This window comes from Desmodus rotundus, chromosome 13 (genome assembly GCF_022682495.2).
Source record: "Desmodus rotundus isolate HL8 chromosome 13, HLdesRot8A.1, whole genome shotgun sequence".
Classification (NCBI taxonomy): domain Eukaryota; kingdom Metazoa; phylum Chordata; class Mammalia; order Chiroptera; family Phyllostomidae; genus Desmodus; species Desmodus rotundus.
Genome location: NC_071399.1, coordinates 89,075,084 through 89,099,346, shown reverse-complemented (window position 1 = coordinate 89,099,346; position 24,263 = coordinate 89,075,084). Strand labels below are relative to the sequence as shown.

Sequence of the window (24,263 nt, the reverse complement as noted above, 5' to 3'; positions counted from 1 at the left end):
TGCAGACTTAGGCAAAAGTAATTAATTTTGTGTGAAATATATAAGAATATAAACATGCATATATGCAAATATAGAAAAAAAATTTATGTATATATATTCTATGCATATAAAACTGCCTATAAATCATCTCAATTGTGATAGCCCTATGATGTCATCATATATATGGCTAATAACTGTATTGCAAAGATATATGATGACTAAATCAAAAGGTTAGAAAAAGTTGTTTTACGCTTATTACTAATTCTAAAATATTCTTTTTAAAAAGAATTACTAGTTGAATCTATGAATGCTAATAATTTTTTCATGCAAGAATATTTTCCAGTTACCACTGTATATTTCTAAATAATTTGACATTTATACCATTCAAATCAGATGTAATAATTAATACCATATAAGTAAACTTCTAGTAAAATTATTTTATTTAGTTACAATCTTCAGCATCTTGAAAAAAAAATTCCATGGTCTTCAATTAAACTGTATGCCACTTTCTTTTAGAATATCCTTTTTTTCATCAAAATAATTTTTAAACCACTCAATATGTTCCACTTTCTGTTTAACACTCAGATGTGGGTTTTTGGAAAGGCCACAGGTCACCAGCTCCATGAAGTGGCGAATTGGTCCTTGTTTTGGAAAATCTTCCAGGTGTTTATCTAGAAATATATGTTCATGGAATTCTGAACCATCATCATCAAAACCTAAAAAATGTGACAAAATATATTACATTATAATTTTGAATGTAAAACCTACATCATAAAATTAACATTAATGTAATATAATATTACAACGAAAAGCATGAACTTTGAAGTCACACCCCAGGTCTGCCCACCAATTCAATAACTGCCTCACTTCTCCGAGCACCCCCTGACTCGGGCATGAAATCACGGTTAAAACAGCATCTTCTTCACGGGTTTGCTGTAAAGATTAAGAAGACACAAAGCCAATAAAGTTCTTTTACAATGCTCAACATAGTGTAAATGTTCAAAGTGTAGCAGCAATTTCTGCTACTAAATACTTTAATGTCTAAAACAACCACTAAGGACACTATGCAAACTACGCTTAAAAAATACATAAATGAAAAAGGATGGAGTCCTAAAATAGGTTCTAGCAGCCCACAGGAAGCAAGGAAAAGAGGAATGAGAAAGAGAAAATGAACAGAAAACAAATAATAAAATTGGAGACTTAAGTCCTAACAAATCAATAGTTACTTTAAAACATACCGATCAAAAGCCAGAGGTTGGCAAAGTAGATACATGCTGTCCACGAGAAACTCAATAGGTAGTTCTTCAGTAGGTAGGTTGAAAGTAAAAGGACGGAGAAAGAGATATCTTGCTAACATTAATTTAAAAAAAAGAAGGCATGAGTGGCTATGTATTAGATAAAGTAGAATTTAGAGCAAAAAAAAATTATTTTGGCAAAAGAGGAACATTACACAATAAAAGGATAAATCCACCAAGATGAGATAGCATCTGAATTATGTACATACCAAACAATAAGGGTTTCTAGATACATGAGAGAAAAAATGATGGAAATAAAGAAGAAACTTAAAAATCCACAATTTTAGTTGGGTACTTCAATATCCCACCGTTAGCAATTGAGAAAACCAGCAGGTAGAAAAATTAGCAAAGATACGGAAGAATGAACCACCATCAGGACCAAACTGATGTGCACAGAACCCTCCACCAAGCTCGCAGAACAGAAACTCTTGTGGCACCTATGAAGCTTCACCTGGTAAGCCGCAGCCAGGATCACTGAGCAGCTGCAACACATGTAGCATAACTAAACACAGAGGAGGTAATCTGACCATAACGGAATCGAACCAAAAGTAACAGAAAGACAACAGGAAAATCTGCAATCAGCTGGAAATTAATATACTTACAAGTAATCCATGGGCCATGGAGGAAATCTCAAAGGAAATTTAAAAAACACACAGAAACGAATGCAAATGAAAACACACACACCCAAATTTGCGGGCCACAGCTGAGACCGTGCTGCGTAGGAAACATGCGGCACCACCCGCACACACGCGGGGAGGAGGAAGAGCCTCAAACCGTCTAAGCGCCCACCAAGGAACCTAGTAAAGAAGAGCACGATAATCCCAAAGCCAGCGAAAGGAAGGAAATAAGAAATAAATGATAATCAGGAATCACTAAAATTGAACATAGGAAAATAATGAAATCGATACCTACCTAGTTCTTTAAAAAAAATCAGTAACATTGATAAATCTCTACCGAGTCCTATAAAGAAGAATGCAGACAAGGCACCAACCACCAACATCATGAATGAAAAGGGGTTACTGTTATGAATCCCGACCCCATTGGAGGGACAGTAAAGGGGCACCACCACAACCTTACGCTCACGAGTTCAACAATCTGAGAGAGGACAACTGAAAATAAACTCCATTAAACTACCAAAACAGCCATCCAAAAAAATAGATAATACCGTCCTATAATTAGTAAAGAAAAGGAGTGTGTAATTTAAAAGCTCTCAAAAAAAGAATCTATAAGCCCAGATCACTTCACTTGAGAATTTTATCAAACATTTAAAGAAGAGTTAACACCAAGTTACACAATCTCTTCCACAAACTAGGGGAAAGGACACTTCCTAACTCACTTTATGAAGCCAGTATTACCTTGTTATCAAAAACAAAGGCATGACCAAAAAAAGAAAGAAAAGAGAGAGAGAGAGACGAAGGGAGAGAAAACAATTTGAACCAGTATCTCTCATGAATTTAGAGGCAAAAAGATTTTTTTAAAACACAGCAAACAAACCCAACAATGTATAAAAAGATACACTCTAAGATCAAGCGGGATTTTTTTCATACGCGCAAGGGTGGTCGGCTATTTGAAAATCCACGTAATCCACCACGCGCGCAGGTTCAAGCTCACAGGCTAATGCCCACTGTGACAAGAACTCTCACCTGACTCTCATCCCGTAGGCACTGCCTATCTCCTAGCACAAGACACAGACAGACAGAAAGACTGCATCCACGTAACTTTTATTACAGTATACTGCTATAACTGTGCTATTTTATCATCAGTTATTGTTGTTAATTCTTAGTATGCCCAATTTATAAGTTAACTTCACCACAGGTATACAGTTATATGCGAAAGTATAGCATAATGGGTTTAGTACTATCTGTGGTTTCAAGCATCCACTGGGGGTCTTGGAGTGTACCCACAGATTAGTGGGGGCTACTGTACCACTGAAATTAGGAACCAGGGACAAAAAACAGAAGATTGATTAAAACTGCTTTAGGGAATAGTTCGATCTCCCACATCCCATTTCCACCTGCCCCCGTGGACGATGCCAGCACACAGTCCCAAAGAACATGGGCAGTTTACTTTGTGGAGAAATTAAAATGGAAAAAGAACTAAGTCAACAACTGATCAGAGAGGAATTATGGAGAAGTCGGTACCCTGACCAGTGAGAGGCCCTCCCAGCCCCTCCTCCCACGAAGCTTAAGTCAGGCGGCTGGAAGACCTCTGGAGAACTGGAGAGCCTCAATGAAAAGAGCTCACCTGTACCGCAATGTGATGATCTCCAAGTTGGCTCCTTCCAGATCCCTCTGAAATGCAGCCTGCCAGTAGACAAGCCCACCATGTACACAAGCCCAATAAACAGCTTCATATGCCTTCCTCTAAAGTTCGAACACAAGTTGCAAGAACAGCGGGCACTTTAGGAAAGCCACTCCCCCACGTATAGCGTCACAACGCAGTGACGTGATTGCCCCGCCCTGGTGAACACCTAAGGCTCCACCCCTTACTACATAACAGGTGCACCAAAACAAACAAAAAAATAGCCTAAATGAAAGAACAGATCAAAGCTCTAGAAAAAATACAACTAAGTGATGAAGAGATAGCCAACCTATCAGATGCACAGTTCAAAACACTGGTAATCAGGATGCTCACAGAATTGGTTGAACATGGTTGCAAATCAGATGAAAAAATGAGGGCTATGCTAAGTGAAATAAAGGAAAATGTTGGTACAGGGAACCAACAGTGATGGGAAGGAAACTAGGACTCAAATCAACAGCGTGTACCAGAAGGAAGAAAGAAACATTCAACCAGAACAGAATGAAGAAACAATTCCAAAAAATTAGAGGCTTAGGAACCTCCAGGACAACTTTAAACATTCCAACATCTGAATCATAGGGGTGGCAGAAGGAGAAGAGGAAGAGCAAGAAATTGAAAATTTATTTGAAAAAATAATGAAGGAGAAGTTCCCCAAACTGTCAAAGAAATAGACTTCCAGGGAGTCCAGGAAGCTCAAAAAGTCCCAAAGAAGTTGGACCCAAGGAGGAACACACCAAGGCACATCATAATTACATTACCCTAGATGAAAGATAAGGAGAGGATCTTAAAAGCAGCAAGAGAAAAGGAGACAGCTACCTACAAAGGAGTGCCCATAAGACTGTCAGCTGATTTCTCAAAAGAAACCTTGCAGGCAAGAAGGGGCTGGAAAGAAGTATTCCACGTCATGAAAGACAAGGACCTACATCCAAGATTACTCTATCCAGCAAAGTGATCATTCAGAATGGAAAGGCAGATAAAGTGCTTCCCAGATAAGGTCAACTTAAAGGAGTTCATCATCACCAAGCCGTTATTATATGAAATGTTAAAGGGCCTTATCTAAGAAAAAGAAGATCAAAAGTATGAACAGTAAAATGACAACAAACTCACAGTTATTAACAACCAAACCTAAAAAAAAACCCCAGAAACTAAGCGAACAACTAGAACAGGAACAGAATCACAGAAATGGAGATCACATGGAGGGTTATCAGCGGGGAAGGATGGGGGGCGGGGAATGGGGGGAAAGGTACAGAGAATAAATAGCATAAATGGTAGGTAGAAAATAGACAGGGGGAGGGTCAGAATAGTATAGGAAATGGAGAAGCTAAAGAACTTATATGTATGACCCATGGACATGAACTAAAGGGGGGGAATGCAGGTGGGAGGGGGTATACAGGGCAGAGGGGACTGAAGAGGAGAAATGGGACAACTGTAATAGCAAAATCAGTAAAATATATTTTTTTAAAAAAGGAAATTAAGAACAAACTGACAGTAACCAGAAGGGAGATGGGAGGGGATGAAGGGTGGGGGGGAGTGGGGAAGAGTTGTCAAGGAACATGTATAAAGGACACATGCACAAAGCCAAAACGGGGTAGGATTGAGGGTGGGAGGTGAGGATGGCTGGGGTTGGGGGAGTAGTAGGGGGAAAATGGAGACAACTGTATTTGAACAACAATAAAAAGAAGCTAAAAAAAAAGGAAAGCCGCTAATGTAAGTGACAAACACCTTGGCGGAAACTGGTACCCAGCTTTCGACATGCCTTTGACCTTTTTATCACAGTAGAAGAACGAAAAAGCTGTACATGTCTGTTCAGCAACATCACCCTCTGCAGCCCCCTCTTGGGTGAGGCCTGGCTGCACGATTACATTTCACCAGTGGGATCTGAGCAGAAACAACGGGTGCCGTGATCACGCTGGGGCCCTTAAGAGAGGGAAGCCGCTTCTCCTGCAGCCTCGTCCCCCTGCTGGTGAGCCTGAGCACAGAGTCCTGCGAACCTGTCTGGAATCACACCCAGGGAGAAGACGCCCTAGGGGAGGGAGGGTAACTGAGGAGGCAGAAACCTGGATGGCACTGCGCAGCTTGGCTGCTCGGCTGCTTCTGATCCGGCACTCCACCCAGCACTCCACCCGTTTGTCGAGTAACTCCCTGCCCCGCTGCACCATTCCATATATGGTACCGCAGCGAAGCAGCAGCTCGTGTTAACCTAATACAAACTCCAAAACAGACAACAACAACTTTGAGGAAACTAAAAGAACGTGGGTAGCAGGAAAAAAAATAAAACAAAAATTGAATACCGCCCTGGCTAGTGTGGCTCAGTGGAATGAGTGCTGACCTGCGAACCAAAGGGTCTCCGGTTTGATTCCCAGTCAGGGCACATGCCTGGGCTTCGGGCCAGGTGCCCACTAGGGGGCACAGGAGAGGCATCTACACATTGATGTTTCTCTCCCTTCCTTCCTGTCTCTCTAAAAATAAATGAATAAAATATTTTAAAAGTCTAAACCAAGAATAACAATTTTTTAAAAATTACAGTTCAGAAGTTAAAAATATGACAGCAGAGACAAAAACCCAAGAGAAAGGTTGTACGATAAAGTTGTGGATGTTCCCAGAGGATAGAACAGAAAGAGAAAGAGGAGGGAGAGACTGGGAAGACTGTATTATCAAATAGTAAGAGAAAATTGAAAAAAATAAAATTGGAAAAATAAAATTTCCAGGGTACAGGACCCAATGATGCCGAAAAACTTGATTTTCAACCAATAAAACCCCTTACCAAGGATCACTCGGAAACTTACTGCTAACTTGATGTTTCCCTCTCTACCTCCCTCCCTTCCGCTCTCTAAAAATAAATAAATAAAATCTTTTTAAAAAGTTAGAAAACTACAAAGAGATATTTTTTTAAAAACCCAAATTAATTTAAAAAGAAAGGAGACAGATTAGAAGACGGTATTTCCAACTATGTAACAGATGAAGGATTAAAGCCCATAATGCATCAAATTCCTACAAACTGATAGAACAATCCAAAAGAAAAAGTCAAAGGACATGACGAGGCAAGTCACAGAGCAAATATAAAATAGCCACTAAACATACAAAGAGATGCGCAATCTGGTCAGTAATCCGGGAAACGCAAATAAAAACACCCCTGATGTCACTGCTCACTCCGAACATTTGAAAGAGGAATAAATCATCAGTATCAGGTAAGTGTGAAAAAAGGGGATTTTCAGATACTTGGTTGGAGGGTAAATGGGCTATTTTTAGCAGAGAACGTATCAGTATTTATTGTAATCTAAAATATACCTATCATTTGACCCCCCAGGGAATTAAAAGTATACCAACATGCACAGAAGGACATATATAAAAGGGTTCAGAACTACAGCTCCATCCACCAACAGGAAGACGGCAAACTATTTACACTGCATTCGTACTATAGACCTGTTAAATAAATACAAGACAGTTCTCTTTCATAGAACTAGTAAGATAACTACAGCGGATCTCTGTGTGCTGACAAGGCAAAGATTCCCAGACACGCTGCTAAGTAAAAAATAACGCGGCACAACGTACCGCGTGGTGCGGCACAGGCCAGCACCGAGGGCAGGGGAGACGAACCCGCCGCCGCCAAGCGCGGGCCAAGACAACGTGTGACAGGCTCTAGACGACGTGTGCTTCCGAGAAGGGGAGAGAAGCAAGGCAAAGGGTGCTCCCTATTCTTTCATGTTATTTGACTTTTTTGCAAGTAAACTTTCATATATTTATGAAACTTAAGATCTTTTTTAATGAACAAAAGAAACATAACAAAGAAAAATAAGACAGAATGGAAAGTTAAATATAGGAGGAAATCCTATGTGTTATGCAATCAGCTAAGGTGACAGATTAACTCTGTGTCTAACTCATTCTGCTTTAAATACTACCGCATACAGCTAAAGACGTGGTACAACAAACTAGGGGTGAAACCCAGTCAACAGCAGCGACCGCTTATGGTGCACATGGGTGCACGACAGCACCGCAGCCGGCTCCGTCCCTTCCACCACACACGGCGTGCGTGCTCCTGGTCTTGTCACAACTAGCACTTCTCCGGTGCGTGCTCTGAGGCGCTCGTCCACAGGCCGGAATCTCTCTACAACCCCCACGAGATTGCTGCAGCTAGCCCGTGCCTAACAATCTCTGCACTTGCCCTAAATTCCTCTGCCCTTCCCCTCCCCCAAAACAACAGAGCCCTCTTTAGAGTTCTATGGTAATTCTGAACTTCCCTAACTATTCTTGCTAGCTCATATTACAGCACACATTTCAGATGGCCTGGAGAAGCATGGCACAGTAGAAGCGAAAAAGTTCTACCAACTGAAGAATAAAAACAAACACGTGATTAACATACATGACTAAACGTTTTTGCCCACTGAAGCCTCTGAAAATTACTCTCGGAGAGCACTTCCAAAACACCCTTAATTTGGTAGACTATATCTACATATGGCTGATGCATATTTAAAAGCAAGATCGGTGAACTAGGTAATGGCAAAAACTTGATTAAGTTTAATTAAAGTCAAATCTACAATAAAAATGATTTTACTATCAATGCAACAGACAACACCAGATATCTACAACAGATACTACAACATCTAAGTGGGAACAGTTCCACCTAATAGCTTTTGTAAGTCTCATGTTGGCAAAGCACAATAGGAGGGACAAACCATTTCTTAAAAACTTTAACAAAACAAAAAACCTACTTCAAATTAGAAAAATAATTATGCATTTTAAGTGGCAAAACGACGAAGCATATTTTTATCATGGGAAACACAACACTGGGAAGTAAACTGTAAAACAGGACACGTCACTTGTCACTGTCGGTGTTCGGTTCCAAAACTGACGTGGCTAGCCCCTAAACATAAAACAGAACACCTTTCCCCACGGGCACCAAAGCAAATCTTCGTGAAGCTAATCATTGGTAGAGAGAGCAAGATATTTTGTTAATCTCAAAATTTGAGAACGGCAAATATAAAAGAATGCTACGGAACTGCTGGGGCTCCGGGCCCTCATCCTGCCTCTCCCAGAGCTCAGAGACCCCCCACCCCACAGCTGTGCTGAGGGTGGGTGGGGAGCAAAGGGAGCAGCCTCCACCCCCCCACCCCCTCGGGCTTTCCTGCTTTTCATTCTGGTGACGGCTTCCTTGAGCAGCTGGAAATGAGCCGCCTCCCTTTCCGACAGGAAGCATCAACTATAGGCACAGTGTATGTGGACACTTGTCACAGGTATCTTCACAACCCGACCAAAGAACATGTTTTTCCCTTTTCTTGGAAGTTCAACTTTCTCATAAACAGGTCACATTTAAGATAAAGCACTCTGGAGTTTGGGCACTCAACACTTTAATGAACTTAAGCATTTTACTGTTGATGATGGTGTACCACCAAGTCAAGCTTTCCTATGATACTGTTTAGTGGGTCCTAGAAAGTACGTAACATCCTTGTTAACGTTGAAAGGCATTTAACTGTTACAGTACAGAGCAGATGCGCAGAGAATCCCCACACACTCCTGTTGTAGAAACCAAGATGATGATGGTGATGATGCTTTGTGTAATTCACTTGTTTCTAAGAAGAATCCCCCAAAATAAGTCCTGTTATTCTCCCCATCATTTTATAGATGAGGGCAGCGAGGCTTGGGGAAATTAAGTTGTGACTCACTCAGGAACCTGAACTCCTAGCCACCACTCACTGTCTGTCCCTCCTTAATAAAGTCACACATTATTCTACCTCAGAGCTGGGTTTTGAAACGTGTTTAACCATGAAGATGTAGAACACCCAAGTTTCATTAAATAAAGAAATTTTCCCTTAAAATCACACATTTGTATTTTGCTAGTTTTTTGCTATTTTTAAAATTCTGTGATCACACAGGTGGGAAAGAACTAACATTTATGCATATGCATATGTGTCGCCTGCCAAGAACGGCCTGAGCGACTCCGTGACTATCTTACTTAGCTCTCACATTCTCCCAATGAGGTGTCTTTAATCTTACAGACGAGGAAACCAAGGGGCAAAAGGTTAAATGGCTTCCTCAAAGGCAACTGGCTAGTAAGTGACAGAGCTGGGATCTGTACCCAGGTTCGCACAACTACGAAGCCCCTGTTTCTTTCTTTTCTATCTTTTTTTAACATTTACCCTGATACCTGACAGAGTATAGAAACTGTAAAACTTTAAAAAATATGCGTGTTGTGTAATAGATTAAATATAGTATGCTATATTACTGCATACACCAAACAAACATATAAAACAAAAGAATCTGCTGAAGTCTCCAAAGTTTTCTTATACAAAGTAATACTTTATGAAAATATAAGACTAAATATTTCTGATACTTAAGCTTCCATTCTACTTATTAATCCAAACAAATGAAAGGTTATAAAAAATGAAAATATTACGGTGACAGCATAAAACTACAGAGATTATAATATGGACCCCGTTTTCCCAAGAACTAGTGCAGTGTTTGCCACTCCTAGCTAATCTTAACAGAGAAGCAAACGAATCTCTTTTAATTGAAAATATGCCTGTAAAATTCAATGAGGGTGTTTAGCAGATGACAACATGGGTGCAATAAAAAATAAACAGCACAGTAAAACTGCTTTCCTTTTGATTGAGGCAGAGATGCCATCTCCAGAAAAATCTCCAGGGAAGTAGCTGATATTTTATCACTAGTTCAAAGCATCTATGTACAGCCAAAGACTTCCAAAGAATTTCAAAGCCTCCTAACATTTTTACTCTGAGTGGCTTTGAGTACAAGAAGCCTGCACCTCATTGATGTAATAGTTTTATAAATAAAAGATACCGGCATAAGACCCTAAGAGTTGTAATGGTGTCCAAAGTTAAAGTATAATCTCACACCAGCACTCAGTGTATGAGAAGGGTTGCCGGGTAAACTGCTCACAGCCAGAGGACTGTGCCCGACACGTTCGAGGCACAGAAACTCACGCTGCGTTTCTGCCACGAAATCTCACTTCCTCAGTTTCCTTACCAAACACCTAGAATTAGGGGAAATTCCAACATTCTTTTCAAAACTACCATCCAATTTCTTTTAGGACCCCACAGAGAGTTACACAAAGTTTGAAATTCACGTAAACATCTAGACTCTGTCACTGAACATCTGCCAGATCTACCTGACATCAGCGAATGCTACAAACCTCTGCAGGGAAGACTTACCTGCTTCGTTGTCAATTGGGAACGCCCACAGTTTCCCCTCTTTCGTCCACTGGATCATCTCTTCAAAGGCGTTCTGAAAGGGCTGTTCATTTACCGCAGCTACCTGCTTAGCAAATTCCACATCCCAGAGTGAAGGAGCTGTTTCTGTACAGAAAAGTACTTGAAATGAGCACAGGTTAATGTCAACAGCTTTCTTTTTACACGTGTATAATCAACTCTGAGTTGGCAATACATTCTCAGACCTTGAAGCTTGTAATCAAATACTATACAACGAAAGGTCACTCTGAAACATATACTTATATATATGATATATAAAGACTACAGTTGCAATAATTGCAAGCCTAAACTTTTACTACAATGCTTGGTAAACAACCCCTAAAGTCTCACTGCTTCCTCTACTGGGAAGGCAAAAAGAAACGTGTATTTTGTTTAAAGATATTTTTATGAAGGTAAATATATTTAGACAACATATGGCTTTGATCTTTAAAGTCCAACCTGTCTACCTTTAGACAGTTAGTTTTAGTCTGTTAAGATAGTAAGTCACTAACGTACTGCTAAGAAAGACCAAAGAAAAATTAACGTGATATTATAATAATGATACTTCTACTGATGGATACTGAGCACTTACTCTGTGCTAAATGCCTTTTGTGCTTTAGTTCACTTAATCCTCACAACCAACTCCTACTGACTAAGGGAATACACATAACATCGGCTCACAGGCACCATCATATCAGGTTTCAATCACTTCTTTCGGAAATGTAAGGTATCTTTCAGGAAGGAGTCATATTTGCACCAGTCACGGCTGATGCGAATGCAAATTGGTGCAACCACTCTGGAAACTAGTTTGGAAGTTTCTTAGCAAAGTGAATGATACATTTCTCTGGCAACCCTTTCACTCCTGAAAGAAAACACATGTCCACACAAAGACAGACATGTGAAAGTTCACGCGTGGCCGCGCCCGGCCAAACACTGACTGCTGGGTACGAAGTGTGCTGGCCTAGAACATCTCACACAGAGAAGAGATCGCGAAGTCAGGCTGATTAGCCATGTTTACAGAGTGACCACAACAGTAAAATAACTTAATTATCGGGGTTCCATTCTTTCAATTCATTCAGGGGACACCGATCAACATGTCTTTCCCATGATGACCATCATTATTATTCTTAGTGTAATTGGCATTACTGAATCTTCACCGTGGTCCCGGCACTGTGCCCAACACCTTAGTGACACTACCTCATTTACTCCTGGAGGTGTGTGCACTCGCCCCATTTCATAGGTGGGGAAAGGGAAACTCGGAGAGCTCAGGATGGCAGAACCTGAAGTTGAATAACCCAGACACCCACACCACACCTCTTCCCATTCAGCTACATGGCCTCTCAGATCTGCTTACTCCAGAACAAGCAACAGGGCCTAGGACTATATCCTCTGCAGTACTGGTAAGAACTCAGTGAGGAGCAAAATGTGGAAATCAGGGGACAGAAGAACTCATTGATTTGGTCAATAAATAATTACTGCATGCATTTAACTGGGAACAAATGACATTCTTTAGACTCATACAAGTAGGCTTATTAAAAGAGTATCCTTCAAGTAAATTGACATAAATTTGTGCATTACTTTCCTTATTAGAGTATAATTATTTTATACTGTTTCATAAGACACGCACAACTTCGGTACTTCCTTGCTAGCTAATTCCGGTTGTAGAAATAAGATTCCTGATTCTGAAAATAGCAAGCTGGCTCTTGTAAAACCCAAGTGCTCCTTCCAGCTACTCCTCAGACAGACAGCAGCAGCTGCCCTGCAAACGCGTTCTCTCTCCGAGGCAAGCTGCCCAGCCGCCACTTCCACAGGGGGAGGCGGTCTGCGCCCGTGCCCGTCCCCGTCCTGTTGGTCCCACGGGACGGAGCGCAGCCTGTGCAACTCAAGGGGCACGTTAGTTCCCTTAGCTTCACCTCCGTTTACATGAACAAACACTGACAGAATCAACGCCTCTCAATGGATACATATTTTTAGTTCAACTTGTTCAAAGAAGGATTTAAGATTTAAGATAACTCCTTCCTATTATCTGTAAGCCACTTGGCTGGGTGCTGCTGGGCATACAAAGATCAATGAGACCTTGCCACTAATATCATGAGTTTATTGAATAAAATGATGGAAAGTTTAAATGAGTCATTGGAGGCTGGCTTAGGAACTTAAATATCAAATATATAATTATTTCTACCAAGGACCAAAAAGCTAGTTCACAATCTTTAGAAATGGAAGTTACTTGTAAACTAGAGACCATTTATATTAGTTTATTTAATGCCAAGTAAGAGGATACTCTTTATTTCTCTTTATACTCTTAATTAGACTTAAAATGGAAAATTTGAAGGATTTGACTTCTTGCCCAAAGAAGAAAGGAGAAAGAATAGAGAACAGACTGTGTGTTAAGGAAAAAAACACACTGCAAGTCTACCAACTGTATTTCCTGCATGCTCTCCTTCCCCTCTCTGAAGCAATCACCAAAGTGACTCCTGTAGACGCTGTCATCTCTTCACTCAGGACAGGAACCACAGGGTACCTTTCCGTACTGGTATAGAGGTGCGCATAGAACTACAGGAGGTCATTAGTGTTTGACCCCAAATGAGCAGGCAATCTGCTGCTCAGGGGCTGGCAGTGAGTCCCTCCCTCCCACTGTCTCACAGAATGCAGCATTCCAGGAGGAAAACCTGGCCAAGACCAGCGATGTCGACAAGCACATTCCTAAGCAGGACACAGGCCAATGGCAGGGTGGAATATTAAAGTCCCCGATTACTATGCAAGCAGACATTAAGGATGTTTTTGAAAGACGGAATTTTTCTACATAGTGTTGCTCTTTTTTTTGTTGACGAACCTGTTTCAGGTACCTCTTCAGTAGCCGTCTTAAGATCAAAAATATTAAGTCTCTTCCCCTTGAATATATTTCTCCTAAAACCAAAAAAGAAAAAATAATATATTTAATTAATACTTTTATTCGTTGTCAATAAAAATTGTTCATGAGAAGAAAATTTTATATAAAATATACAATGTGAATATTAAAAATAATTCCACTGACTGACATCAGACATTTTAACCACACTGCCACATCTTCAAGACTGATAACTAAAACAGGAACAAATGCACTTAAATTTTAGTATCATAATATAACAAAGCAGTTAAAGTGGTCTAATTTCCAAAATACCTAGTTGAAAAGATTAGTCTAATTTGCCATAATTTTTATTTGCTCCATCTTATATTGTTTTAGAAAACTCAATGTTGTGGGAGGCTATCAAAATATGCTAAATTAGAAGTTGTTAGGAATGCATCCAGGACTTTCCGACAAGATGACAAAACAGCCCTGGCTGGTGTGGCTCAGGGGACTGAGTGCCTCACTAGGAACCAAAGGGTCGCCAATTTGACTCCCAGTCAGGGCACATGCCTGGGTTGCGGGCCAGGTCCCCAGTAGGGGGTGCTCAGGAGGCAACCACACATTGATGATTCTCTTCCTCTCTTTCTCCCTCCCTTGCCCTCTCTCTGAAAATAAATAAAATCTTTAAAAAAAGAGAATTAAAAAAATAAAAATAAAACTGGTTTATAAAGGTTAGACTTTAAGATAATTTTTGAATTATTTTCTGGATCAAATTACTTTTTTCTACTAAATTAAACTGAAAAATGCAAACGCCACATTAAAACTGGACAAGGTGATCTCACATCACACATTTCCTCTAGGAAGTCCCCAAGTATCTGAGCACAAAGCTTTTATGCTCCAGGACCTCTCTCCGTGCCTGGCATCCCTCTCCCCACCCAGCAGTCTCTCAGCTTCAAGCCCAGTGGACAGGGTGATGGGTGGAAGGAATGCACAGTAAAGAGGGAATGATGCAGCGAAGATGGAACTTAAAAGCACAGTGCACAAAAGAGGAAGGGAAGGAAGCGGGCATTTGTTGTGCACCTACTATGTACAGTTTACACACGTGTCTTTCCTATTCTTCAAGAAAGACATTTGCTCTAGGCTCCACTCTCAGCATCTTATAGCTGGGGCAGCAGACCGGCGGGGCTCTGCAAGTCCCCAATCACAGAATGAGTCCGCGGCACTACGCCCAGGTTCCAAGGCAGGCCGGCGTGGCTGCACAGCCAGCGCTCTGGGACGCACACCTCTGGTCTCCACCTGAAAACAATCAGCCCAGGCCTGACTGTCTTGGGCTGTCGAAAGGCAGAGCAGGTGGGCAACCTGGTGTCTTACCCCTTTCTCCTCTCCCTCCAGAGTCCTTCAGTCTTTCTACAACACAGTCATACACGCACATCCATCCTTTCCTTTTTAGTTTCTCCCTTGCTGCCCTCTAATTTTTAACGACAGCTAACACCATCAAAAGTCAAACTATGATAGAGCATTCTGTTGTAGTTACATGGCGTCCTCTCAAAGACTAATTCAAAGAAGATTCAATTTAAATATTCTTGAGGAACCTTAAGTAAAACTCTAATACACGTTCTACTTTAATCAATAATGTGTCATAACTATAAAATCACTTTAAACTCATCATCAAACAATCTTCCAAAGTCCCTGTAACCCCTTGAACTTCCTTTGTTAACTTCCAACCATGTTTTCCAATCTCCCTGTACAAATTGGTAAGGTAATACCTGGAAGGAGCTAACTCAAAGTGCTGAGATTATACTTCAAATCCATAAAACAGAAATCAAAGACATTCCATTTGTGAGCACCTCTGCTACAGAGTGCAGTTAGTTTTTGTCAGACCGTGCTAAGTATCTGCTTCCCTCTCCAAGGACCTCTTTATGGGTTCAAGAGAGAACAGAGGCGTTATGTAAATACAGACAGCTTCCTATTATAAAACACGTAGGCAATGCTTAGCACCTGTCAGAATTACAAACTACTAAATTCCAATTGCCACGAATAATCTCCACTTTAAGGTATTATAACGGATCCTTCTGTCTTCGATGGCGGGCATTTCTCTAAGGTACGAACAAAGACAACTATATGGAGAGACAAGAAGAGTGCATGAACATACACTGTTAGGAGCACATCAGAATGGAAAGCAACGCACCTGCCAAGTCAGACCTCACCCAGCTCCACCTGGTGTAAATCAGGAGACCGCTACTCCCCGTGGGTAAAGGTAAGACAGAGCCCATTCTGATTTATGCTACAGAAAAGTGCAGGAATGCTAAACTCAGAACATCTCTCCCTCTCTGGGAAAAGGTATGTGGAGGGTAAGGAGACAGATGTAAATGCATCCACACTGCTCAGGTCCCTGTCAGCAATAATATGCACAGCAATAAAGTAACTCTACAGTGAAACAAACAAACCAAACGGACTACAGAGTTTCGGTACCTTGTTCTACGATTGGCGGCCTCCTGGTCAGCGAAACCGTCAGATCCTTCATCATCAAACTGGATCTGATGAGCTGGTCTGGCACTAACTCTGGGTGCGGAAGATTTGGCAACTTTCATATCTGATATTATGTTACTGAAACTGAAATAGGAAAAAGTCAAGTGTATTACAAAATTTAGCTACAGAATAGTAGAAAACATGGCTCATATAACTTAATTTTTATTTCATTTCTATGCAATAATACAACATAAAAGCTTCTGTATAATAAAAGATTATGTCACACATTAACATTCAAATTCCACAGACTACTAAGATTTATGTTTCTCCTTCTGCCTTTTAAAGTTGTTCTTCAGATGTGTTCATTTAAAACATAAAGTGTCACTTATGTAAAACTGTCTAATATCTAGAGCAGTTGACACACCATCAATACCTGTACACGTATCACATAGAATGAAAAAGTAAATTAAAGTGGAAATCCAGCATTTTTATTGCCTTGCATTTGTTCAAATATAAGTAAAATGAGTGATCCAGTCATCTGTATCCTTTCTAACCTCCCGAGATAAATCTTGTGCACAAGCTCACTGAGAACTACTGACTTACACTGCTCCCCAAACAAAGCAGCGCCACCCGGTGGCTTTGGGCCGCAAGTGCTACAGCGTGGCATCAAGCTCTGAGAGAGGAGAGGGGAGGAGGAGAGGTGTCGGCTAATACTTATTGGTCAGAGAGAAAAGGGGAACAGGCCTGAAGAAGATCATATTGTGCATAAAACCAGAAAATTATTTAACTGAAAAAAACTGACCTTCTCAGAGAAACTGTCTTATTCTGTTATTTATTAATGCTTAATAATATTACTAAATTTATCATTTCTTTTTCAGAGACAAGAAATTGTGTAACTTCTTAAAAAACTTTAACCACTCAATTGGTCTTCTAAAAACTGTAATCTTAAGACATGAGTTTTTTTTAAACAGTCAAATTACTACTATTCCATTTATGAGGCATATCTTATATTTTGCATATAAATGAAATACGTTATGTATAATATACAAGGTCTGTCCGGAAAGAGTCCAGCCATTGTTAATATAATGAGAATGGTTTCCCTGACATTGGTGTAACCTGGCAGCCAAGAAGAGTGGACTGGAATGCGCATGTGTGAACAATGACGACTTCACTGTACCAGTCAGTGGCGGGTGGTAGATGCCATTGAGTGAGTGTGTGTACTGTGTGGTCATCACATTCAAAATGACTGAGCGAGTAGAGCAACAAATCTGCATCCAATTTTGCATTAAGCTTAACATTCCTCCTTGGAAACTATTGGGACGATTCAGAAGGCCACAGCTATGGGCAACTGGTGATTGGCAGCTTCATCACAACAATGTGCCCGCTCATTCATCACGTCTCATGCAGAGTCTTTTGGTGAAACATCAAACCACCCAGCTGACTTAGGCCCCCTAGAGCCCAGATTTGGCACCCTGTGACTTCTGACTTCCCCCAAAACTAAAACCACCTTTGAAAGGGAAGAACAAACAAGCGCTGTGAGGCTGTGGAGAAAGGTGAACTCTTTTGCACTGTTTGTGGGAATGAAGACTGGTGCAGCTGCTGTGGAAAGCAGTATGGAGATACCTCAAAAAATTGAAAATAGATCTGCCTTTTGACCCAGCTATCACACTTCTAGGAATATATCCAAAGGAACCCAAAACACTAATTCAAAAGAACATAAGGGCCCCTATGTTCACTGCAGTGTTATTTACAATCGCCAAGATGTGGAAGCAGCCCGAGCACCCATCCATAGATGAGAAGATAAAACAACTATGGGACATTTACACAATGGAATACTACTCAGCCGTAAAAAAAGAAGAAGAAGAAAATTTTAGCCTTTGCAACAGTTTGGATAGACCTGGAACACATGCTAAGTGAGATAGGCCAGTTAGAGAAAGACAAATACCATGTGATTCACTCATATGTGGATTCTCGTGAACAAACTGAACAAAGAAAGTGGGGACAGACTCATAGACGGAGAGCAGGACGACAGCTAGTGGGGGCGGGAGGTTAGGGGATGGAGGGAATGAGCAAAAAGGAGAAAGGACTCATGGACAACAGTGTGGTGATTGCTGGGGGGAGCAGGTATAAGGGGACTAAAAGGTAATGTAAAAAAAATACAATAAAAATTTAAAAAAGGAAAAGAAAAGGGAAGAGACTTCAGACCGTCAATGAGATTCAGAAAAATACGACAGGGCAGCTGATGGCGATTGGGAGAACTGTGTGAGGTCCCAGGTGCCCACTTTGAAGGGGACTGAGGCGTCACTGTCCCATGTACAGTGTTTCTTGTCTCTTGTATCTTCTTCAATAAATGTCTCTATTCTCGTATCACCTGGCTGGATCCCTTCTGGGCAGACCTCATATTACTCACCGGTTATGTGCAAACAGCTCGCTCTGAGAGAGCATCTTGACAACAGACTGCCTGAGTCACCAACCTGATTTTGGGTCTTTCTCTGTCTCGCTGTGCCCGCCAGAGCTCCTCGTGCTGCCGGAGCTGCCGGAGCAGCTCTGACTTGGTCACCTGCTTGTCAAAAGGGAGAGACTCTGCGACAGCAGAGGCAGCAGCCACCAACTCAGGGCTCAGTGACTCACTTCTGAAGAAGAAAATGAAAAACAAATGAGAAAGAAAAAAGAGGTGTTACTTATCATGCCACTAGTTTAGCAGAAAGTAAAATATTTTCAGAGAAAATGTTCTTTGTTCAAAAACGTATCTTTCAATTTCTGACAAAAATCAAGAATTCTTAACTATTATGTATCAGTTTCATATAAACTTAAATGTCAAAGGTTAAAGTTAATGGATACTTGCTGAAGCACAAAATTAACTCAGAAAAATTCTAACAAAATTGACTCTTCACGCAGACCATGCATGAAGCAGCGGTGCCAGTGCATCGTGACCAAGGTGGTGATTAGCCCACTTCCGTGCACCTAGAACCACTAAGGGCAGGGGTAGGGGGGTAGTAGGAATCATTGAAAGATAGATTTTTAAGAACAAACGCACCTCATTCACCAATCTTCTAATGTAAGACCAAGCCTCTTCTTTGAAGACAGGGCCACTGACAGCAGTTCCAAGACAGAGCATTTATACACACCCCCCACACAGTACATTCCCCAATATGCCCAATTTCGGTTTCTTTGAGTAGAAACACGGAGCAAGAACTTAAAAAAGCTACAAAGCAATCTGAGTGTAGAATTTCCATAAATTATTATGCTTGTCTCATTCATATCTAATTGGAAAGCAATTTCGAAAATTAATTTCACTGAATCTTTGCATAGCCTTCAATGCCTTTTAACCATTTCTGTACTAGTTAAACTGTGTAGCTATAATAAAAGCACAATGGGTCATACACAGGTGTGGGAGCTAATAACTCACTCTGGATAAGTACATACGTTTGTGTGTGCATTATTCTATAACACACGTATTTTTACTTTGTTTCTAAAAGGAGGAAGAGGAGGAGGAGGTGCCTATTATGGGCACTCACTGTTTGAATCAGCCTACTCTCTACGACCCAATTATACTTTCCAGAGGTATTTTTGATGTAATCTGACACGATGTAGAAAACAAGAGATTCCATAAAAGTTCTAAAAATAATAACAAATTAAGTCATTCTGGGAAACAGGAATCTACCTTACCTGTCTATTCTGCAAAAAGAAATCAGTGGGTAATCTTAAAGCCATATACCTTATTACTTAAGTCAATGATGTCATTCATGTAAGACATTATTCATCACTACCATGAAATGCTGCCATTGAAACTGCACCACAAATACCAAAAGACCACTGACTGCACTTACACTTAGTGAAATATGATACTCGTGACAAGCACAAGTAATTGCAATGTTTTGAGGACACCACAGAAGCTCAGAGAACTGAAAATTACTGGTCAGAGAAAGCCACACAGAACAGTTGTAAACGATATGCTAAAATTCCATGCGAGGTGGAATTTTCCAAATGGAAATATCGTAACAAGCTCTTCTGAGACACGAAGCTACCTACAAATCAGGATGTAAATTGTTAATTAATAACTTAGAGAGACAACTAATGGCAGGTAATACTGATAAAATATGAGAGAACGTGTGGAATTCTCAGTTACTCCTTCCTTCTTTCTAGATTGTATGCAGATATCCCCTTATTTAAACACAGAATAACAGCACTTCCCAAGTAATTATCAGTCTCTTCACAAACTACACTTAGCCTCCATTAATTCAGTATCTCCCATGTTTTCTAATTAAAATTTTTTTTTACTTTTCATTTTTAAATTAAAAAACCCTGCAAGGATGAGCAGAGCTGCGATCACGTCTAGACCGGAATTACTGTCGCCCCCCACCCCCCACCCCACACCTGCACGGTCAAAAGTCTGTTGAGCCCACAGCTTGTCTAGCCTTCAGAAAGTCCGTCAAAGGAGCAGAACGGGCAAAAACCACATGGACAAAACAGATCACTGATCATTAAACGATGAACAGTGACCATTAAGTGATGCACGTTTCATAAATCATATGTAATCATGGTTGTCTGACTTTAAAAAGTGCCACTTTACAAAAGGCTTGAGCCCAGGTTTCACCTATTCCACTTCCAATGCACTTCAGATGGCCTGCTCGCAGATACCTAGTTTGTAGTTTTTCTAGAACACTTTTTATGCCTCTTTTTTACAGAGGAATGAGTATTCTCCATAAATGCAACTCCATGAATGCATTTGGTTCCTTGCGACACCACTAGCAGCAGATCAGTAAGTATCTACCACTCATTCCTGTATTTGCTGCCCTAAGTCCTGGAAGAGAAACAACGAGGCACACAGGTCCTGCTCGAAAGAGGTATCTGTCCAGCAGCAGAGAGAAATCAAATCAGCGCAGAATTAGGTAAAGAAGGTTTTTCGTTGTTTTTTTTTCTTCCAGAAATGTGAGTGACAACAGGAAAAAAAGTGGAGATAAAGGTTTTAACAGACTAGCTGGAGTTCAGAGGATGCTCAATACAGAGAGACTCGGAAAGGGGAAATGGGACCGGGGGCGGTGGGCCAGGGAAAGCTTTTCAGAGCCAGGAGTTTGGCTGGGTTGAGAAGGCGGACGAGCTGACGCACAGAATGAGAACGCTTGTATCGGGCCCAGAGAAAAGTACAGAAGGTGTACTTAGGGAAGAGTAACGTCCTAACTTGAATTTGGAGAAACATTTGCAAATGGAACTAACAACTTTTTAAAATTTTTGTTTTCTAAAGAAAAAACTGGAGTTTCAAAAATTACTTTCAAAGAAGAACACTGAAATTGGAATGTAATTCACCTCTTCTTTGGGTCATCTCCTATAGGTTTTTGAAGCCTGCCAGTCGTAGCCTCCAAAGGTTTCAGTGGTTTTCTGTCGGGTGGCTTTGTGGTCTGCACATTTACTGTATTTAACTCGACTTTCATGCTCTTAATGATATTCAACAAGCCCTTTTTCGTATTCTCCTTCATATTGTCTTGACTCTTTGTCTCCTTGGAAATCTCATGAGTTGGAATGGACTGCCCATCTTTCTTGCTATAGATCCTGTTGTTAGTGCCAAAATACCTTTGGATGTTATTTTTCATCCTGGAAAGATGACAAAAGAGAGAAAAAAGAATAAACACAATGCAAAATAATAAAGCTAGGACACAAAACTGTTTTTCTGCATTTTTAATTTTTTTTTTAAATCAAGCCCGTCCCTTTTTTTTTTTTTTTTTTTAATTGAGGTACAGCCCTGGCTGGTGTGGCTTAGTTGGCTGGGCAGAAAGGTTGCCGGTTCAGTTCCCCGCCAGGGCACATGCCTGGACTGGCAGCCAGGTCCCCAGATGCAGGTGTGCAGGAGGCAGCTGACTGATGTTTCCCTGGCACATCACTGTTTCTCTTCTCTCCTCTCCCTCCCACCCCCCCTCTCTAAAAATAAATAAAATTTTTAAAAATAAATAAACAAAACTTAGATTCCTGAGATTATCAGTTGGTAGGTTTGGAATGGGGTCCAAGGATCTGCACTTAACCCAGATCCCAGGTGATTCTGGTGAAAACAATCTCAAGACCCTGCATCAGACCTGTACCAAGCTCTCAAAGCCAGCAAATGGCAGTGCCAGGTTAGGGGCTTTTCATGAAAAAGAAAATGGCTACTTCCAAAAATGCTAAGACAAACTATTTGAGATGCTTATAAAAATGCCAGAGGCTAATTCATCAGGCAGTTAAAAATTAGACTGAAAACCCCATGGCATAACTGGCACTCTTATCATCTGTACAGAGGAGCCACATTATAGTATTCAGTATGTGGCATTACTCAACTCAGGAAAATGCTCTAATTGTTATTTCACATGTGAAAGTTACATTAAATTAAAGGTATAACAGAATAGCGTCAATCAAGGGAATGAATGCCATGTATAACCTGTATTTCAATGTTTCCTTCCAAAAGCATGCTACAGTAACATGGAGAGTATGTTTGTACCAGGAAAATCATGGATAGGAAGCAACTCCCTAGCACTAAGATAAGAAAACTCCAGCTCTACCCTCCCTCCTGAGCGTGTTTCCACTGACAGCATCTCATCAGCACTTCAAAGGCAACAGGTCCAAGACCACATTCAAGAACTCCCCTCTCAGACGACTTTCCGTTTTCCATTCTTCTGTAGTCCACCAGCCTCTTCCCATAAATAGGTATTTTTGTATTCTAAAAACTATGACATATTTTAAAAGCTTTCTCAAAGCTGCTCCTCATTCTTCTGTTACAGCAGGTACCTTAATCCTTCAGGGCAACCAGCCGAAATCTCTGCTTTGACTATCCTGCCTTTATCTCGTATATCACATCCTATCAATTCTACCTATGCGATTTCCCTCCTCCGTCCCACCTCATCCCCGCTGCTTCCAACCTGCCTCAGGGCTGTGCCTGTCCACCCCAGTGGCCCCAAACCGTACTGCACGGAATACATGCAGTAGAATTAAAGTTTCACAATCACGAGGGTTCTCAGAGAGTAGCGATTGCCACCAAGTACCCCACAACGCCTTTTCTTGCCTAGTTACCTCCAACCCTTGGTCCGCCCTCAGATTATTTCAGACTGCTCTCCCAAAAAGGACAGTCGGAAAGTCTCCTACACTTTTTTGCTCACCCAGCAACTACTTGTTAAATTAATGGAGCGTTCTGTGCTACCTACGCTCTCTCAGCTATTGCTCCACGTGAACTGCCTCCTTGGGGCAACTGTAGCTCCGTGACGGCAGGACTGTCTTATGCTGGCACACTGCAAGTACTCTCAATAATTAACTGGAGACTAAATGGAGGCAACAGGGAGACCATCACAATTCTGAGAGGCAAAAAAGAAAAAACAAAACTTCGCCTCTGGAGCTGGATGAAACGAGGGGGAGAAGTGGCGAGAAGGCTGAGGCGCGGCGTGTCGTAGCAAGAGCCCAGGACTGCAGACCAGGAATGTCACCTTAACTGTTTCCCACGGGCGCTACGACCTTGGGCAAGTCCCTTTATCTTTCTGGGATTTCCCTTTCCTCGGATTTGAAGCGATGGCTTCTAAGATCCCGGGGGTTGGAACACCGGCCTTAGGAAGCCGGAGAGTGACACCTGAAGGAGCGGGAGGGGGCCCGGGGGTGGCCCGAAGCCCTGCGGAGCCAACAGCGGTAGAAGGCGGTACCTGACCGGTCCTTGCGGGGCACTGAGAAGCGCGATCGCAGCCGCCGACGCCTCCGGGCCTCCGGGGCACAGGGGGAAGCGGGGACGGGGACGAAGCGGCAGGACCGCCGACACTCGTGGAAACATTGCCCAGAAACTGACCGAACTGCGAACCGGACGAGCGCGTCCCTTGCCAAACACGCCCCCCGCTTCTGTCTTCCGTTCCTCGAGCGGGCGCGTCCCTCCCTTTAACCTTCCGGTCGGCAACCAGAGCCCGGGAACTGCGTTCCGGCCTCGGCCGCGCTCCCCGCTCCCGGCGGTTCCCGCCCCAGACGGGGATCGACCGTGGACAACGTCCAGCGAGGCTGCGCTGGCTGAGGCTGGAACCGGAGGAGAGAGCCGGCAGAGCGAGGGAGTGATCAACTGGGCAGACACTGCCGACGGGGCCGGTCGGTGAGGCGGGGAGCGGAGCCTCCTGCACAGTGTTGAGGGGAGAAGGTCCACAGCTCCCATCTTAGTCCCAGACTGATCCAGGGCTACCCAGGAGGTTAAAAAAATTACGA

The 24,263-nt window shown here is 41.8% G+C and overlaps 1 protein-coding gene across 2 annotated transcripts; it reads right to left on the bottom strand.

Annotated features, from left to right (window-relative positions):
* Nucleotides 1-401: 401 nt before the first annotated feature.
* On the bottom strand, nt 402-23,936 carry MRPS31 (mitochondrial ribosomal protein S31). 2 transcript variants are annotated; one of them, XM_045201188.3, is made up of 7 exons: nt 23,723-23,936; nt 21,378-21,662; nt 18,545-18,703; nt 16,074-16,214; nt 13,608-13,681; nt 10,739-10,897; nt 402-695 (listed from the first exon to the last, which is right to left on the bottom strand). In XM_045201188.3, the coding sequence occupies exons 1-7, from the start codon at nt 23,845-23,847 to the stop codon at nt 466-468; spliced, it is 1,173 nt and encodes a 390-aa protein (XP_045057123.2). In that variant the 5' UTR covers nt 23,848-23,936; the 3' UTR covers nt 402-465. The 2 variants fall into 2 exon arrangements, with proteins under 2 accessions (XP_045057123.2, XP_053772503.1); XM_053916528.2 differs by having other exon boundaries at nt 10,739-10,882; nt 23,723-23,935.
* Between the last annotated feature and the right edge of the window lie 327 nt (nt 23,937-24,263).

Coding starts and splice junctions, on each gene's coding strand:
- MRPS31 (XM_045201188.3), bottom strand. CDS start 23,847: ATGTTTCCACGAGTGTCGGCGGTCCTGCCGCTTCGTCCCCGTCCCCGC. Junction 21,663..23,722: donor GCCCCGCAAGGACCGGTCAG/GTACCGCCTTCT, acceptor TCATCTTTCCAG/GATGAAAAATAACATCCAAA. Junction 10,898..13,607: donor TGAAGAGGTACCTGAAACAG/GTTCGTCAACAA, acceptor GCTCATTTCAAG/TACTTTTCTGTACAGAAACA.